The 19,061-nt window shown below is 32.3% G+C and overlaps 1 protein-coding gene across 6 annotated transcripts in view; it reads left to right on the forward strand.

Moving 5' to 3' along the window:
• Window positions 1-19,061, forward strand: part of LOC139516583 (zinc finger CCCH domain-containing protein 14-like) — a 38,174-nt gene that overhangs the window by 16,210 nt on the left and 2,903 nt on the right. Inside the window, exons 4-16 of one of the 6 annotated variants that reach the window (XM_071306767.1) lie at window positions 665-705; window positions 1,768-2,079; window positions 4,202-4,452; window positions 4,840-4,982; window positions 5,821-5,951; window positions 6,842-7,438; window positions 9,492-9,873; window positions 11,870-12,057; window positions 12,357-12,492; window positions 14,443-14,582; window positions 15,131-15,246; window positions 15,695-15,882; window positions 17,952-18,072. In XM_071306767.1, the coding sequence (XP_071162868.1) occupies window positions 665-705; window positions 1,768-2,079; window positions 4,202-4,452; window positions 4,840-4,982; window positions 5,821-5,951; window positions 6,842-7,438; window positions 9,492-9,873; window positions 11,870-12,057; window positions 12,357-12,492; window positions 14,443-14,582; window positions 15,131-15,246; window positions 15,695-15,882; window positions 17,952-18,072 (2,746 nt within the window). The remainder of the gene's footprint in view (window positions 1-664; window positions 706-1,767; window positions 2,080-4,201; window positions 4,453-4,839; window positions 4,983-5,820; window positions 5,952-6,841; window positions 7,439-9,491; window positions 9,874-11,869; window positions 12,058-12,356; window positions 12,493-14,442; window positions 14,583-15,130; window positions 15,247-15,694; window positions 15,883-17,951; window positions 18,073-19,061) is intronic. The other 5 variants (XM_071306769.1, XM_071306770.1, XM_071306768.1 and 2 more) reach the window with 5 other exon arrangements.

Here is a 19,061-nt window from a genome sequence, read left to right on the forward strand (position 1 = left end):
CCCTCAATGTCAGAGACAAAATTTCACGATAATCTTTGTATGAAATATTGCCTCAATACAACAAAATATTACCTCCCTTTATAAGGACAACATTTCATAGTATTCATCTGTTGTTTCTCATTTGTTTACATGTATTTATTTTCATGGTTCATCATGTTCGTGTAGTTGTGAAATGACAGTATATGAGGAAAAAAGAAAAAACTACATAAAATGACATAAATATAACAATATTACATATTTCTTGCCTGATTTTTTTTTAAACTAGCTGAAGTATGTTTTGTACTTATGTTTTTAGTGATATTGATAAAAATATTTTTGGAGGCATTTGCAAATAATTTGTGTGCAATGTGAACAAATTTTCTAGGATACAAGTAAGATTGAATGTCAGTCTGCAAGTTTGAGATCATAAAGAATCTAAATCATACACCTCTTATATCCAAATATGCAAACTGATTTTGACATCATAATGTCTTTACTTACATGTGTACTGAATCTAAGTTGGTTGAAAAGATATTGTGGAGTCTTTGTCAACAAGGTCAAGAGACAAATATCAAATTCACAAACAAACCAAAATGTAAAGTGTGACCATACCAATTATTAACATCATGTATATATTAAGATGACAGTACAGGGGCATTTTTCAAAATTTATATTTATTTTACAGGCTTCATGGATTGTTGGTTAAACTACAGACTTTAAGTTCAGGTATATATTGTAACTTTGTTCTTTCTTTCTGTCGTGTTACTGTCACCATTAAATTCAGGTACTGCTAAATATTCCTAATATTAGTATTTTTGGTCACACACTTTTTCATCTTTTCTAGCCAAGGGTGATATCATTGTTGCGCCATATATCGGAAGATTAAAGTCATGCCCATTTCGAATACATTATTCTTGACCAATGGTAGCACTTGAACTCTTCTTCCTTACCTTGTGTCTCTGAAATTTTATCTCAATCTGTCAAGGGTGGAGACAACAGGAGTGGATTGTAACCCTTGGCAAGCGAAGATGACTTTTTAAAAGTTATTGAATAGACTGAATAACTTCCAACATGCCATATAGCGGGTTATTTTCGCTGGGTGTAAATTTTCGCTTATTTTCACATATAGAACAAAATTGCCAAAATAAATTCCGTCAATTTACAAGTGCACATTCAAAGGTATTGATCAAAGTATTGAATCTGCCAAAATAATAAACACCAAAATATTTCGTATAAATTATTCAATGCAAATCGCAAAATTTTACAATGTTTACACCCCCAAAAATAACCGGCTATAGATCCCTAGAAAATAATGTTTTTGACATGTATGTCAGTCCTGTTCTTGTCGTTGCGACTCCACTAAAACAACATAACAGAATTTCATGAAACTTTAGTCAGCATCTTGGCATTGATGAGTTGGGATGTTTTAAGCACTCTTTGAAATTATTAGACACTGCACCTTCTGTTCGTCAACCCTTTGTGAATTATGAATGGGTTTGCTTATATTAGCACTCATGCAATATTTTTTTATTTGTTTATCCACTAATTAGTAAAGTGTTGAAGAAGTTAGTCTTGGCCCATACCCTACAGATCCTATAGATGCAATTTTTACTGTTTTCCCTTTCTTGGTGTTCTATAGCTGCAAGGGTCATACTCTATTATCCATACATAGAAAATACTTCTGCAACTGTTTTAAGCTTTTTTGGGATATTAATTGGCTGAAACAAAAATGACTCAGTCTCACCTTATTTCATTTAAGCCTAAGTCACATTTGGCTTTCAATTTCAGAACAACAAAAAGGTAAAGAAAAACAGACAGAAGAAAGCAGAGATGAGGAAGAGACAGAAACAACAGGGAAAAAATCATCACCTGACAAACCAGAAAAACTTATGAAACCGCCATCAGAAAAAAATGTTGGAAAAAAAACAGCTGTTAAAAGAAAAAGTTCTGAGGGCAAACCTAAAATGGGCTTCAAGGAATCAGGAAGTAAAACCGTGGATTCTAACCTTTTAGAAAATGAAAGTAACAGTAAACCTGCTCCCACTTCTAAACTAAAAGATGAAGAATATGTATCAGAACTCCTGGAATCAGTAGAAACTGGTAGGTAGCAATTATGGATGATCAAAAATTTGTTTAATAGATTAACCAATGAAAAACAAGCCCATAAAACATACATGTGAAAGGGTGCAGGAAAAATAAGGTACCGTATTCGGCCGTGTATTGTCCGCATTTGTGTATAGTCCGCACCCCTTCTTCATCCCCAAATATCGAGGAAAAAGTCTAGTTCGCTTGTATAGTCCGCGGCAACTTTTGACAATATCGGGTCCGCGAACAATGACGGAAAATGTCGAATTTGCGGTATTTTTTTTTTTTGTTTTTTTTTTGCCGAGATCGGCAATATAGTAAGTATTGTTGTTAAAGAGATGGATAGTCAGTTATAACTTATGATAAGTTTCTGAATGGGATCTTTAAAGATATATTTTTAATCTTTGCAACACACTAATCATTGTGGTTAAAAGATCGATGATGAATATAAAATTATGATCAGTTTGTAAAAGAGGACTTAAAAGGTATGTATTTAATCTATTTTAAAAGTCTTCAAAAGATTCTATTTAATTGCTTAATTAAATCGTCTTACAGACTATCATTCTTTACTAATTAATTTAAAGTCCCAAACAATGAAAGTAAGAACTGTATTCATGTAATAAATGTTAATTAATTCAATCATGTACATTTAACTATCGGCTTATCACTTTTGATATCATTGTAAGTGGTAGCTTGCCCAAGCCAATAAACTGTTTAAAATTCTAAAAATAAATATTTGGTATGCTATCAAACAAAAGAAATTAAAGATCAAACAGTTAAGATCGAAAATGAATTCAACTCAGACTGTAAAAACCAAGCTTATCCCTTTTGGTATATTAAATTGTTATAACTCTTTAATCTTATCATTTCTTTTATTGATTTGAAGAACTGCCTCAGGTTATTGAATTACATTCATCACTTGTCAAAAGTTGACATGGTTAATTAATAGCTTTCAACACACACCCGTAAACTCATTCATGTAAGACGATACACCTGCACAATATGACCTTTCACCTGGAAATATAGTTTCGTATACAAAATTCCACTTCTTTCGGGTTTACACTTTCAGTATTAATGGTTACGATTTACAATTAAAAAATGTCAGGTCTTGATTCATTTACGTCGATAAGTTAAGAGTTGAACACAAAAAGTCGGAATACGAAAATATTTGATACTTTAATGACACACTTTCAAAATGGCGCTTCGTTGTTTACCTGTTACACACGCGAATAATATTAAACACAATCGATCTTGGGAAGATTTCACTAGGTTTCAACTTGACTATTACGGTTTTACCATTGAAGGGTTCATCTTTCATTGATATTCAGGATTCAGGTACACTGTTGAGATGTAATGACGCAAATTTGACCAAATCCGAAACAAAGCGGACATTCGATCAAAGGCTGAATTTTATGCAAATTACTAAGTCAACACTGTTAAATTGTTTATTTTATTTAAAAAAATACAAAGAGTAGTCAAGAATACAGTTGGATTGTTTATTTTATTTCTAAATAATACAAAGAAGTTGTCAAGAATACATTATAACATTGACAACACATGATGTTTCTGTTTCTTGGCCAAACCTCGTTCAACATCGTATCCGAACTCTGGAAAAAAAAGGTCATGAAATCCTATAGTACTGCATAGTCCGCACCCCTTCCATCAATTTCATTCCCAGGGTAAAAAACCGCGGACTATACACCCCTTTATACGGTAATGCAAATACTATCTGAGTCTATTTCTAGTTTCTACCATTAATTTCATACCTGTATGTCAGGGAAAATCTACAGTAGAAATATTTTGTTATGAAAGGAATTTGAGTCTACAGTTTTCCTGCAAAGAATGAATGCCTGCAGTTTTTTTCTATTTAACAATTGTACTTGCAACAGAAGGAAGAGCATTGGCATTTTACATCCACGACTGTATTTGTGTGGGTCGTAATTAAATTTTGAAAAACTCAAAGATATTAAAGATACTCTTGTGGTATGAGTGCCACTGAGACAACTCTCCAGTCAAGTAACAATTTATAAAAGTACACCATTATAGGTCAAGGTACAGCCTTCGACACAGAGCCTTGGCTCATACCAAACAGCAAGCTTAAAGTCCATATAAATGTTAAATATTCATATAATTTCAGATGAATTTAGTGAAGAATTTATTAAAGAACAGGAGCCAAGACCTGTAGGGACAAAAGCAGTAAAAGCTGTAGCACCAACAACTGGCACAAATGTTCAGACTGTTCTGGTAGCTCCACAAGTGACTGGTTCCAAGGTCATGATACCCACCAGAGATCTGTCATATCCACAGCAACCAAAGAAAAAAGTTGTGTCAAAGAAAGTGAAAACAGTCATTAAAAGAAAAGCTGATTCTGGTACTGCAAGATCAGGAGTAGGTTATATTTGTAGATATACTTTCAGAAGCTTGCTAATATGGGTAGAGTGAATCTTGTTGAAAGCAAAACCTGCAAAAACTGAAAATCAATCTTGAAATAACTTTTTTCTATGTTAAATAAGGTGATGTTGATAGATTGCTAATGAGGCATCTATTTATCAAAGACTAAAGAACAGGGATGTTAAAAATTACAGATGATCATATGACATTGTTTAACAATGAGTTAATATGATGCAAGATATGTAAAAGTTTCTAAACCATGACAAATCCGAACACAAACAAATATCTGCTTCAAAATAACAAAATCTCCAAACAATAAATAAGATATTAAAACCACTGACAAGGTTTCTAACTTGTGTTTTAGTGTAAACACTGTTCTTTCAGGTTCCTGGTAGTGCTAAGAAGAAACCATCTTCAATTGTGGGAACAGTTAAACAACAATTCACAGAACTGCCTGATGAAGAGTATGACCCACTCAATCCTTCCTTTGGTAAAGTGGCCAGTTCTGTTAAAGTCTCAAGAAGGAGGTAATTTATAGTGATGTGTATATGAATAGTAAAACAAAGGATATGTGGAATCTATCCATGACACAGAATCAGTATCTGCACAGCATACTTGTCATACTGTGGATTAATTTATTTTTGTGGATGACAGAAACTTACATGATTGTGTATATCTTATTTCATTGTTGTGCCAAAGTCTGCATACCAGTCATAAGAAAATGTGTCAGTTGTTATACAGTTAATTTCGTGACCAAATTCACAAAAAGTGGTATCCAAAAAATTTTTATCAAAATTTCAAAAATATTTTTTTTTATTGATTGTTTTATTTAAAAAGTTTAAACTGATAGAAGCATATTTATTGCATCATTTGATCACTGTTTAAAATTTGAAAATTTTGAAAATAAATGTTTTTTTTCATTAAAACTTGAGACACCAATCAATTTTACATGCTGATGACATATTAATATTGGCTGGAATCTAAGATTCTGTTTAACATTATAGCCATATATTTATAACAGGTATTTACAATCAACACCTTATTAATTGTGGGGGAAAATACAAATTAAAAAATAGGAACAAATGAGAAAAGGTTTGTGGGTGCTTGGGGCATGCCATTTAGTTTGTGGCTGATAAAACCAGCATTTTTATAATTCGATCATCTCTATTTATCTTAATCATTGGAAAATCAGAAGTGCATATTTAAGTTTCTATTTAAAGAAATGGAGATGTGATATGATTGTGAATGTAGAAACTATATACCAGAGATAATATATGTGGATGTAGGAAACTATAGGTCAAGGTAGAGCCTTTAACAATGACAAAAACACAAACTTTTAATAAGATATCTATGTTTATAATTTAGAAGACTGACAATACCTCCAGCATTACAAGCAAACAAAGCACTGATACTGAAGGCCACAGCTGAAGCTGAGAAGTCTGTTAGTTCTACTTTACAAAATGTACTCAAAGAGGAGAAGCTATACAGTGCAAGAGGTATGAAAACATATTACAATTTACTTTGTTGAAATAGTATAAAATTGGTTGTGTTGTAATTTGTGACTCAAAATCACTCTACCTGTAATATCTCAATATAAATGTCAGTATTTCTGGGTGCAGGTTTTTCAGGCTGTGTTGCACACTCATTTGTGGCTGTTTTCTGCTCTTTGTCTGGGTGTTGTTTCTTTGACACATTCCCATTTCCATTCTCAAATTTATTTAGTTTATTTATATAAATTACAATCAGCTTATAATATATATGTTCTTCTGTATCCTTAAATTCACTCTTATGTTAGCAGCCATTATCATGCTAATTACATTATATATGCAAAGATATGACAAACTGAAATTGTCTCAAGCTTACTTAAATAATATAATGTACTTAAATTATTACACAAAAAATGCTAATTAATCTTTACATGCAGATCACTTATTTAATAGTATATATGTATTATGAAATAAGACTTCTCCTTAGTCTGCTGAAGCTTGTCTTGAAATGAACAAAGTTCATCTTTTATACAGATTTAGGAAAATCACACATGTTAGGTCTGTGTGTGCATCCGTCTGTTTGTTCGTCTGTCCAGTTTCAGGTTAAAGTTTTTGGTTGAGGTAGTTTTTGATGAAGCTGAACTCCAATCAACTTTAAACTTAGTACACATGTTCCCTATGATATGATCTTTCTAATTTTAATGCCAAATTAGAGATGATTTTATGCCATGTTCCTGGTCCACTGAACATAGAAAATGATAGTGCAGATGGGGAATCTGTGTACTTAGGACACATTTTTGTTCATATTTTTTTGTTCAAGAGTTATTGGAATTAATGGGTCAAGGGGCTAAGTTCTCAAAGGCATGATGTAAAAATTATAATAAAATTTGTTATTTCAGGAAAAGCCCTTGTAAGACCTGTACAGCGAAAGGTACCAGAGTTACCTGAGTTAAGGCACCCAAAGATTCGTCCAAACCTTGAATTAATATCCAAATCAAAACGAGAAGAAATGATGAGGAATATGACATATACCATAGCAAATGAAGAGTCGCCAGAATCTCCAGAATCTGACGAACCAGAGAATATGAAAATCGTCATTCAAAATAAGTTAAAGACGGGTAAAGTACTCCAGAATGCTAATCAGGAGAAAGTGACTTACACAGTTGTCAATCAACCACGGAAGTCACAGCAAGAGGAGTTGGTTTATAGTGTGGATAAAAGGCCTTCAACAAGGATGCAATACATATCTCAGGCTGAGCCAGTTCAGTATGCTATAAGACAGATGCCACAAAGAGTACAGGTGTTGCCCTCGGGGTATGTTGCTACTAGTCAGTCACAGAATGTTCAGTACCTAACACAGCTTCCTTCAGGGCAAATGGCTTATACTGATACCACTGAACCACAGTTTATTCAATATGTAAAGGTAGAACGACAACAAATGGAGATGGAACCAGTTCAAAACTCATTTCAGAGTGATAATAGAAGGATTCAGCATGGTATTTATAATATATAATCATTTGTAATCTCATTAGTTATAAATAATATAAAAAAAGTAGATGTGGTATGATTGCCAATGAGATTACTCATGAGACCTAATGACAGAAATTAACAACTTAAGGTCACCATACCGCCTTTAACGATGAGCAAAGCCCATCATACCACATAATCAGCTATTCAGTTTTTTCCAGGGTTGTTCATTCAAAAGAATGACCTGTCATTTGGAAACACATTATTATATATAACTTATATTAAGGTTGGATTGTTTGTACCTACAAGTAAAAAATCAACTTTATTAATTCAGAGCTTTGAATACAGTTTGAAATAGTTCAACAAATATTTGATACAAGTGTTTTTGGTTTTTTTCCCTAAGGCCAGGATTTTTTAATTTGTTGGTTTACGGATCTGCCGACCCAATTTTGCCGATTTCAAGAATAAAAATAAAATTGACTTTTCATGCTTTTTTATTCTAGCGACCCTAACAAATGCATTATCCCTGAAAAATAATTAAAATAACCTTTTTTTATGAAATGAAATGCATTAATCACTAACAGAAGTGATGACAATTTCTGTTGTGAAAAAATGAAACTTCCAGTTAACGTTTCTAAAAATAGACAAATCAATTATTAATAACCTTGAAATGTCGTTTGCGCAAATAATTTTGCAGAACGAAACCTGTGTTTAAAACCAATTACACAATAAGTTTGTTTCCCTTATTTGTCACCAGTCTGTAAGATGCATGTTCTCTTAGAAATAGACTTGTCCAAATGTGTACAGGTGGAAGTTCAAGACAAGTTAAAGTACTGAATTTTAACAAATAATTTCATATTTTCTTGTTTCATAGATAATAAAAAAATATCGTCCATTTGGATTAAAAAAAAAACGGGAATGCATGACAACAGATTATTTAACCTGATATTCTCGTATTTCCAGTGGACAAGTCTATTACGTTTTTGACACATGTTTTGAAACTTATTTTGGTACGATGTTTTTACCTTTTTTTTCTTTATCAGTTTTCGTGCTTATTATTATTCACCAAGTTTTGATTAAGAGTTTCAGACGTTCATCTGTTGTTCTTGTTTGTGAAATGACGATTTAATTTCGTCTTTGACCGTGTACCCCCCTTTTTTACGGGAAATAATTAGACAATATCATTCGATGTTTACAGCTGAGCAATGATATTTCATCAAACTGAAATTTAAGAATGATGACAAAATACTAGTATGACAAACATATTATTAGAAAGGTGAAATATATTTCTATTTTGCATATCAGGTTTCTGTCTTGAAAGAATTTTTTTTTTTCTTTTTCTTCCCGACCCGACTTTTTCATGGAGAAAATCTGTAAACCAACAAATTAAAAAACCGTGGCCTAACATTAACATGGACTCCTTATATTATTTGAGAGTGCAGGAGTGGAAACTACATATTCCTTGGAAGTCTCAACCATCTAAATAATCAAATCATATGTATAATTATTTTTTTTTGGGGGGGGGAAGAAAGGGGCTCTCTATTTCAATTGTACACAGCTACTTTTGCATAGGTACTAAAAAAATGCAGTACTGGAAATTTACTTTTAATATTTAGTACTATTTCTTTACTTTAAAACTATTGTAATATTAAGGTACTTGTAATTTACAGTACTTGATTTGTACTAAATATTTTGGTACAGAAATAATACAATATTTCATGACTTTTTTGTTTGAAAATCATAACTTTAAGAGATTTTAAATAGAAAAACTTTCAAAATGCTGAAAATGGAACGGTAGTAACCAAAAATCTGTAGTACCCAAATTTCATGTACAAATAAAGTACTGTAAAATACAGGTACCTAAATATTACAATAATCTTAGAGTAACATAATAGTACTGAATTTTAAAAGTAAATTTCCAGAAGTACACATTTTTAGTAAAGAAATAGTACCTATGCAAAAGCAGCTGTGTATGCTGGTATTCAGAAATTGTAATTTAAGATTTTTATTCTGTTGTTTAACTTTTTATTTAAGTCGTTTTACTTTATTGATACTAAAGTTTCTACATTTATTTCAATATAGTTGCTAGAGTTCAGCCTGTGATGGACAGTAGATTAGTAAAAAGGAAATCATTTGAAGAAGAAATTAAGGATGAGATTGACAAAGAAGAGGAAGAGGAAACATCTGATGAAGAAGAAGAAGAGGCAGAAATGCTTCCAGATGTTGATGACACTGATGAGACAAGTAATGAAGGTCAAATGGTTGCAGGAAGTTCTGATGCTGAAGGTCAAGAGGTCATACATGATGAGGTAAAGGAGGAGGAGGAGGAAGAGGAGGTGGAGGATGTAGAAAGCCTCAGTCTTGAAGGTGAAGAAAAGACACCAGAACCAAGTCCTGAACCTGTTATAGAAGAACAAAAGCCTGTCCCATCAAAGAGATTGATCAGGGAAAGACAACCCAAACAGTAAGTCATGGTTAACAGTGTAGGACACAGCCGGTCGCCTGGTCGCCAAATGCGACCAATACCTTGATTGGGCGATTAGAAACTGTAAAAAGATAGATAGTTACTGACCCAAAAATAAATCATTGGGAGAGTGCATTATTATTCTAAAAATCGTAATTACTCCTATTAATAACACACCCCAACTTCGGAACAATCATTTTTGGATATCCTCTGGTCACATCGTTGAAACGGATAAGTTGAGGAGGTGATCCATAATTGGAAGGATATACATATATAAGAAGAATAAGTGCAATAGAAAATTATTATGGCGGATGACAAACACGTCGTGCGTGATATTGCTTGTTTAGTAGGTCAAATAAGGCTGTGGTAATCGCTAAACAAATTGTGTTTTTTAAAAGATAACGACAGTCATTGACAGTAAAATCTCGTCTGACCCACTAAACCAAACAAGAACAAGGGAATTATGAAGAGAACTCCAATCATGGATACAAATGAGAAGCTGTCAAAATAATTTTCACGGAACCCCCAAGGACAGAAACAAGTGATAAGAAAATATTATGTTTATAAAATGTCTTTTTATTTTGTTTTGCACTGACATTTTGTACTAAAATACAAACTTTTGAAATGACTGACCGGATAGAATATCGCGGAAATTCTCAGTTCTAAGTTTAATATATCAATTCGCAGAAAACTGTACATGTATGTTTAATTTTAAACGCAACAACAAAATCTTCAGTGATGAGCACTACATCACTATGCAACTGAAACTGGTAATGGAACTTCACTTCTCGCTTCTCTCATGGAATGAGAGGTCACCTTTTCCTCTTCAAAACCGTATATTGATCTATTTTATTGGCGCTGGACAGTGAGGTTTCATGTGGTTTTTTTCATTTTTTATGACTCAACACGGAAAAAAATTCGAGTAAAATAATTGGGCTACCAATTGGCATTTTGGGCCTGTGAAGGAATTTTTTTACTGGCCCCCAAAAAAAATGTCGGGCCAGCCGAAGGACTGTCCTACACTGGTTAATAATAAGTAACAGGGTTCAATGAGGGCCAAATCTTTCACTGAAATTTTAAATCTTAAACGGGATTTTTCATAATGAGTTGGTTACTTTACAATTGTTTTGTCCAAAATTTTATTATTTCTTTATATCATCAAAACGATTACAGAATAAACCTAATCTATGTTCATACAATTAATTTTTTATCATCATTCAATTGTTCTATTTAATATTTGGTATGAATATAAAAAAGAAGATGTGGTATGATTGCCAATGAGACAACTATCCACAAAAGACCAAAATGACACAAACATTAACAACTATAGGTTACTGTACGGCCTTCAACAATATGTTAAGCCCATACCGCACAGTCAGCTATAAAAGGCCCTGATAAGACAATGTAAAACAATTCAAACGAGAAAACTAATGGCCTTATTTATGTACAAAAATGAACGAAAAACAAATATGTCACACAAAAACAAACGACAACCACTGAATTACAGGCTCCTGACTTGAGACAGGCACAAACATAAATAATGTGGCGGGGTTTAACATGTTAGCAGGATCCCAACCCTCCCCCTAACCTGGGACAGTGGTATAACAGTACAATATAAGAACGAACAATAAAAATCAGTTGAAAAAGGCTTAACTCATCAGATAGACAAAAAATACAAGTGGACGTGGCCGGGTACTTATACATCCTGACACAAAAAGACACAGTGAACAGATCTGAGAGTACTCACAGTTATCTGACAGCTAGTTCAAAGCCACTAACAACTATTAAAAAAATTATGTCTCTAAGACTAAACAATCAATCCGTACACATGAAGTCTTGATGATCAATTTAACAGAATAAGAAGGAGCAAAGTAAACAATGCAAGAAGTAAAATTATTAGTGCAAGACTGTTAACAGTCATGTTACATGTATTTATATTTTAGATAACATTTCATGTGGTTACATACTTTTGATATATCTCCATCTTCTTTTTCAGATCTAAACCAAAACCTGCTCAAATAAATCCTAGATTCATTGTGACATTAGATGGCATAGATCCCTCAACCTTCAGAACTGGTTCCATGTTTGATGAAGACACACCAAAAAGAGAAATACCAGTTGTATCAAAGATCACACCCCCATCTATAACTCCAATAAAGTTTGATCTAAGAGACACTGATGATGGTAAATTGATTGCTTATTCTTCTGGTTAATTTTCTTAGAAAGTATAATTTTTAAAAACATTTTCTAAATTCAAGTTATGCTATCAATAGAAAATTACCTTTAGGTATGATATTATAAATATTCAGTGTCTGTCAAATCAATGACTTATATATGGGAAAAAAGGTATTGAACAGATAAACTGAACTTAACTATTGATACTCACATAAACTCATTATTGTTAACATAAAATGTTCCTTTGTTAAGTTTTGTTTCTGATAATTCCTAATAAAGAAATCTAATCACCTGGCTTCATATTTCAGAAGAAGAAGAAGAAGATCTAGAGACAAATGAAGAATCCCCATCAAAGAAATCCAAAATGACAGAAAAATGTAAATTCTGGCCAGCTTGTTCTGCAGGAAATTCTTGTTCCTACCATCATCCTTCAGTCTCATGCAAGTAAGTATGTGCACAGTCTGCACCGTTAGCCACTAGTCCAATGCCCCAGACTAGTAAATATTGAATCGGACTAGTAAAAATTTTCAAAATTTTATATAGTCTAAATAGGAACAAATTTTGATATTTAGTTTCCAGACTAGTAGATGAAAAAGTTTTTGGCATAGACTGTACAGTGCAATATATAGTCCAACAAGCTGTTAAATTCCAGCAATTACCATTGTTTGAGCTTTTTTTTTTTTTTTTTGTAAATGAGTTTATTTTTTTCATCCGGAAACATTTGTATCAAGCTTTTCTAACTTCTAACCAGGAAGGAAGGAGACCTTAGTCAAATGGTTGTAAAGACTTATATCATTAAGCCCTAATCCTCAGCTGTCACCTGTTCATGGCAATGGAAATTCTTCCTGGGATTTGCCATATTTTGTTTTGTGATCTTTTATTAACATTAAAATGAAAGATAAATATTTCTTATTATACTGAGCAGAAATTGTTAATAAATTGTCATACATGATACCATCACCTGATTATTAAGACTATATTATAAGACATGTAATATTTTCCCAGAGTTGTCAACTAAGAAGGCACTGATGTCAAATTTTGGACTGTAACATTGGAGAAGTGACTGTTTAAAGTAATTGGCAATACATGTACTGGTTGTTAATTTGAAGTTCTTGGAGTAAATAGAGTAAATAATGTATGAAAATGGGTTTTTTTACTAGAACTTTCAAAGCTTCATAAATATTCATAAATATTCTTTAATAACCACTTAAAGGGGCACTAGCTGTCAAATTCATGGTCAACGATTTGACTCAAATTTTCATATTTTATTTATAACAATGTTAAACATTTATCCAGTGTTTTTTTATTTGGTCGGGTTGTTGTCTCTTTGACACATTCCCCATTTCCATTCTCAATTTTATCCAAACTATCAAAAGTGTGAAATAAACAGTTTACAGAGCATAGGGTCAATAATATGTAGTTTCTTTTCGTGTGTATTTTAGTCTAGACTCCATCTAATTAAATATCGAGTTGACCTCAGATGACCATATAAGCGATGTTAACATAAATATACTAATGATTAGATATAAATAGATTAAGCCAACACATGCATTTGGATTTTTATAGGTCTGTTTAATTTTATTTTATAGATTAAAATATATATGTTTCTCGTCTTTTTTACATGTAGAAGAAAGATTTTTAATGGATCGAATCAGTCAACAAAGGATTTACCTTTGTTTCACATTCAAACAGTACACGAACAAAGCATGCGTTGTCCATCCCTAGTTAAGGGGTTAAATTGAAGTTCACATGAATACTGATTTAATGAGGTCGGGTAATTCACTTGCAAGTGAATCAGTCATTATCAATATTGTTAAGCTTAATTTGACAAAATTAAACCATTTATGTTGCTTAAAGCGAATTATTAATTCATTATTTCACTTTTATTATTGATTGAAAGAAAACAAATCATACTTTAAATTTTTATGCATCTCGTAGCTAGTGCCCCTTTAAGGATGTACTTAGGTGAGCTAAGGTAAATTTTAAGAAATTGAGAAATTGAAATTGATACTTTTAGCTGGTAGAGTATCAATCAAGGATAAAGATAAGCTTAAAATATTGATAGGTCATGGACCTCCTTTTCGAGATATTTGAGATTTAAAATATGACGGGAAAAGGCTGACTCGGCCTATAACCTTATATTTGCATTGGTATTATTTGGGTCTCAAAACAAAAGAAAGAAAATCAAGAATCTTCTAAAATTTAGGTAAATGACCTTTCATGGGCTTTTAAGTCTTTTATGAAAAAATAAATGGGTGTTATGGGGCAAAATATTTTACATTGTATTGTATGGAAAAACACCCAGGATTCTGAACATTTTATACAAATTCCAAAACCTCACCTAAGTACATCCTTAATATGTTTTATAAATGTCATGTTAAATGTTATTTCCAGAATGTTTCCTAATTGTAAGTTTGCTGATAAATGTCTGTACATCCATCCAAACTGTAAGTTTGATGCCAAGTGTACAAAGAAAGATTGTCCATTTACACATGCCAGTAAGAGAGGTACTGGGCCTACAGTTATAAAACAATGTAAGTACATTTACTGATAAAATACAAGTTTTCAGCATGGAAATAACTTATTACAAAGAAATGAAATAAGTAAAAATTGATTTTTCTATCTTTTGCAGGTTTTCTTTTCATTAGATGAATACGGCAAAAGTATTTTTTCATAAAGTTATAGTTTCATCCTGAACAAATTGATTTTCTGTATTTCATATCATTTTTCAAATAAAAAATAAAGAAGATTTTTTTTTGGATTCATTTAATTTTGTGGGTACCAAATTTTATGGATTGAGAATTTCTTTATGGTGATTCTTGATTTTGTGGTTTTTCCAAAGTCTTTTCTCAAGCCTACTTGGTTGAACATTTTAAATCATGGTTTCTACTTTACACATGAAATCAAGGAATATCTAAGGAATATCAATGAACCCACTGTGAAGAATAATTGTGTTTATAATGTCATTGGTATTGTCACTTAGGTCTTCGCATTGTGACGATAAAAGTTTTTAACTACAGTGACTGGCTATACAACCCTTGCACGATCATTAATACAGATGGTGTCATTAATTTTATTACAGATATACCCATGCCTGTACATACACCTCCACCATATAATAATAAACCACAGGGCAAGATTGTATGCAGATTTGGAGTGACCTGCCAAAATGTATATTGCCCATTTCAGCACCCAACAGTAAGTAGAAGAAATTTGTGTTTTGTAAGTTGATTAATTATCAATGCAATAGATAATATTTATAAAGAACAACCAAAACAATTGGAAATTGGCATAAAACATTTATTTATAAAGTTAAATGTATCAACATACCAAAAAAAGTGAATTAAATTGGATATCAATTTACTGACTCGTGAACTTAAGTACTCTTGAAATTTGATACATTCATGAACATTAAGAGTGTACATTTTGATTATTGCTAGCTGAAGCCCACCACCGCCAGCAGGATTTTCTATTTGTGTTGATTGTGTTTAAGACCATTTGGTGGCCTGTAGCTGTTTTCTGCTCTTTGGTCTGGCCATTGTCTCTTTGACACATTTCTTGTTTCCATTTCAATTTTATTATACCATTTAACTAAAATTATGTTATTCTGATTTGATGATGTTATGTAATGAACTTCATTTTCCAGAACTGTAGATATGGAGCTAGCTGTGCCAATATAGCATCCTGTCCTTTCACACATCCAGCAGCTACTCAGTTTACAAATCCAGCAGCCACCCAGTTTACACATCCAGCAGCTACCAAGTTTAGACATCCAGCAGTCACCCAGTCAAAAGACAAATACTCATGGACAGCTAATAAAAACTTAGATAATAAGTAGGTATCATATCATTGAAATGTGTAGCATTTTGATTTTGTGTGTGTGAGGCTTTTTCATGTGTACTCAGTGTAAGAGTTTGAAATTAGATTTTCATTTACACAGTTGTTTGGATGTGGTATAATGTAGGCTTATTGAGGAATGCACCTCAATACTTGTTAGAAGATGAGGAGAAGACATGGTTCTTGTTCTTTAGATACCAGACTGAGCGGTGTTTCTTGGTGAAGTTTGGTACCTAAAGTGGAAATCAAATTTTTGCCAAGTCAAATATAAGACTTAATTAGGCATTTGCTGCTTCTCCACACATGTATCATTTCGAAGTAAAGACAGGGCTGCTTGGCCTAGCACAGAATAATATGTCTTCACCAAGGCTTCCAAAATATTTTTGAGCCAGCTGGACATTTTATTTCTAATCCCGATTGTTATCCCTTAGACTTAATCACAAAAGGCAATTATGGTAATCAGATGGCCATTCCAATGATTGACATTACATTAAAAAAAAAAACGATTTTAAACTTTACTTTCATATAAATTTGATGTTCGAATGTAAACTGTTAAATTGGCAGTGCATCATTCAAAATGTGCACATCAGCGTGCTCATATCTACCTTAAGACTCTTTATTTGTGCAAAATGACATTGTCAAAAACTTAAATTTCGTTTTGAAAATCACATTTCTAACAGGATGTTGACTTGACAAAGCATAACTGAGTGAAGAAGCTTCTTCCACGCTATTTCTTCAATAAAATACTTGAAATGAACATTAGATACAGGTATCAGTGATAATTTTAGCATTTTTGAAGAAATTTAGGATGCATAATTAAATTTCTCACCTGTGCACATGCGCACACATGTTCTAGTTTAAACAACGTAGTTCTGACGATTTTTCATTTAAAACCTTTTTTAATTTTTCATCAAATCATGTTGATACACTAATTTTTTATAATTTTTATCTTTTGGACTAAATCCATTAAAAACAAAATGAAATGTAAGAAAATAATTGTGAATAGACCGATCAATTTATACGATGTCCGGTACTGAAAATAGTTCACCTGTCACCTAAACAGGTAGATTTCAGCTGTTCAACTACTAACTAGCCTTGATTAAAATTAGAAAGTATTGAAGTAGGGGTTGTTTTGATAGTAATTAATCATCATTTCACTTTTATGACTGGAAATGTGTTGATGTTAAAAGGCAAAAGGTTGGGTCAAAAAGATCGTGAATTATGTTAAAATGACCGAAAAAACCTTGAAACTAAAAAGTATATGACCGTTTCATGCTTTGCCCAGCTGGACTTTTATCGGACATTACACAAATGTCCGGAATATATATCTGTTTTGGAAGCCCTGGTCTTCACAGGATCACAGGACTTCGAACAATGTGTTACAGTGTGCTAAAATGTAAAACCAACTCAGTTTGGTAGATTAGTTCAAATAAACTATTATCATTCAATATAAACATGAAGCATGTTATATTTGCCATTTTAAGCACCAGCACACATCAATGAAGACTAGATTTTTCAACTTAGATATTTATTTGGTTTTACATCTTGTGCATGTTGTTCTTTTCTAAGTATAAATTTTGATTTAATCATTTGAACTCTTATTTAAACCTTGTGATAGTCCGCTTCTTTTTTTTTATGCGAGGAGAATTTGATGACTAGTACTGTTGTCTCTTTCGTAGCTGTAATGTTATTATACATCCTCTTAAATTGAAATGCCATTTTGCAGCTATTATTATACGATACTTGTTCTAGAACTTGAGTGCCTTTAGAGCTTGTTATGGTTCAATTTGTAAGAACTACTACCTACCTTTTAAAAGCTTTTTGAGGTAAAATATGATTGCTTTAGGATCTTGAGTGGTCTAAGACAAGATATTCCATTGAAGAAAAATCAGTTCTAATAAGACAATAAGATTATCTTGGGAGTTGAAATAGCACAATACATGGTTTTACATTTTGGCTCCACTTTTGTAAAATGATACAGTCTTTGGGACTGTTATTTGACAGAATTGGCCTAAACTTTGACTGCCTTTTGAGGGTTATAATTTTTACATTGACTTTATAAATAGTAACAACCACAGGAAAAACCAGAATCATACAACAGACTTCCAGAGAACTCATACTGTAAAATTTGTTCCCAGACTGGCAGTTTATGACGAGCAAAATCTTGTACTTACTATAAAAAATAAGGTGACTTTTGTGTTGCATGGTTGTCAAAATTATTATGAAAAATTGTACACCTCACTTATTCCTAAAATTTTGGAATTTTGAGTTCTAAGATTATCTACCTTCAAGTTTAAGTTGTTTTCCTCAGCCTTTTGAAACCAATTTGTAGGAACTCTGAAACCGATTTAAGATTTTGTATTGACCGATTCAGTCTCCTTTCATCATTTAGCAGAAAAATACCTTATCTTTCTTCCACAAATGTGGAAATAACAGGGCAAAAATAGAAATGCCCCTCCTCAATTCCATTGAATCATTCATCTTTTTGCATGTCAAAAATAATTGTAATATTGTTCTTTGGATAAAATAATAATCGTTCATAGTTTAAATTTTTAATAAAACGAATGTCTGTTTCCCCTCCCCGGGTCTACCCTTTGTAAACAGACCAGGAAGGCAGATTCTTTTTTTTTTTACTGGATGTGATTGTCATAGCATGGTCACATGAATGGTTTGACTTGTCCAGTCCAAGCCTCTTATCAGTTGTTTGTGCTCAATTTGAGTGTATTTATTAAGATTATCAATCCTTCTGCTTTCAAGCACTTTCCAATATATTGTTTTTTTTGTGAAAAATATTTTTTTGACACGGGGACTTATTTTTGACCCGGGTGGGGGGAGGGGAAACAAACATATTTTTAATTTTGGCCCAATCAAGATGAATTGAATAGATCAAAGGCCTAAGATATTGATTTCATATTTAAATAGCATTAATACTCTTATTATTTGGAACAGATATGATAGGCTTGGATTTGTTTATGCTCTATATTTATCATCAGATTTAGACCAGGTATGGTGTCATAATGGACAGATGTACAAGTTGCGAAAAGTATGACTAAAAATGCAAATGTGAAATGCATATAAACCAAACATCAGCATTATGATTACTTGTTCATTCTTTCAGTAGGCTTACTTTTATCATATTTATATAATCATCAGTAGTTATTAATAAACAGCAGCTG

This window comes from Mytilus edulis, chromosome 3 (genome assembly GCF_963676685.1).
Source record: "Mytilus edulis chromosome 3, xbMytEdul2.2, whole genome shotgun sequence".
NCBI classification, from domain to species: Eukaryota; Metazoa; Mollusca; class Bivalvia; order Mytilida; family Mytilidae; genus Mytilus; species Mytilus edulis.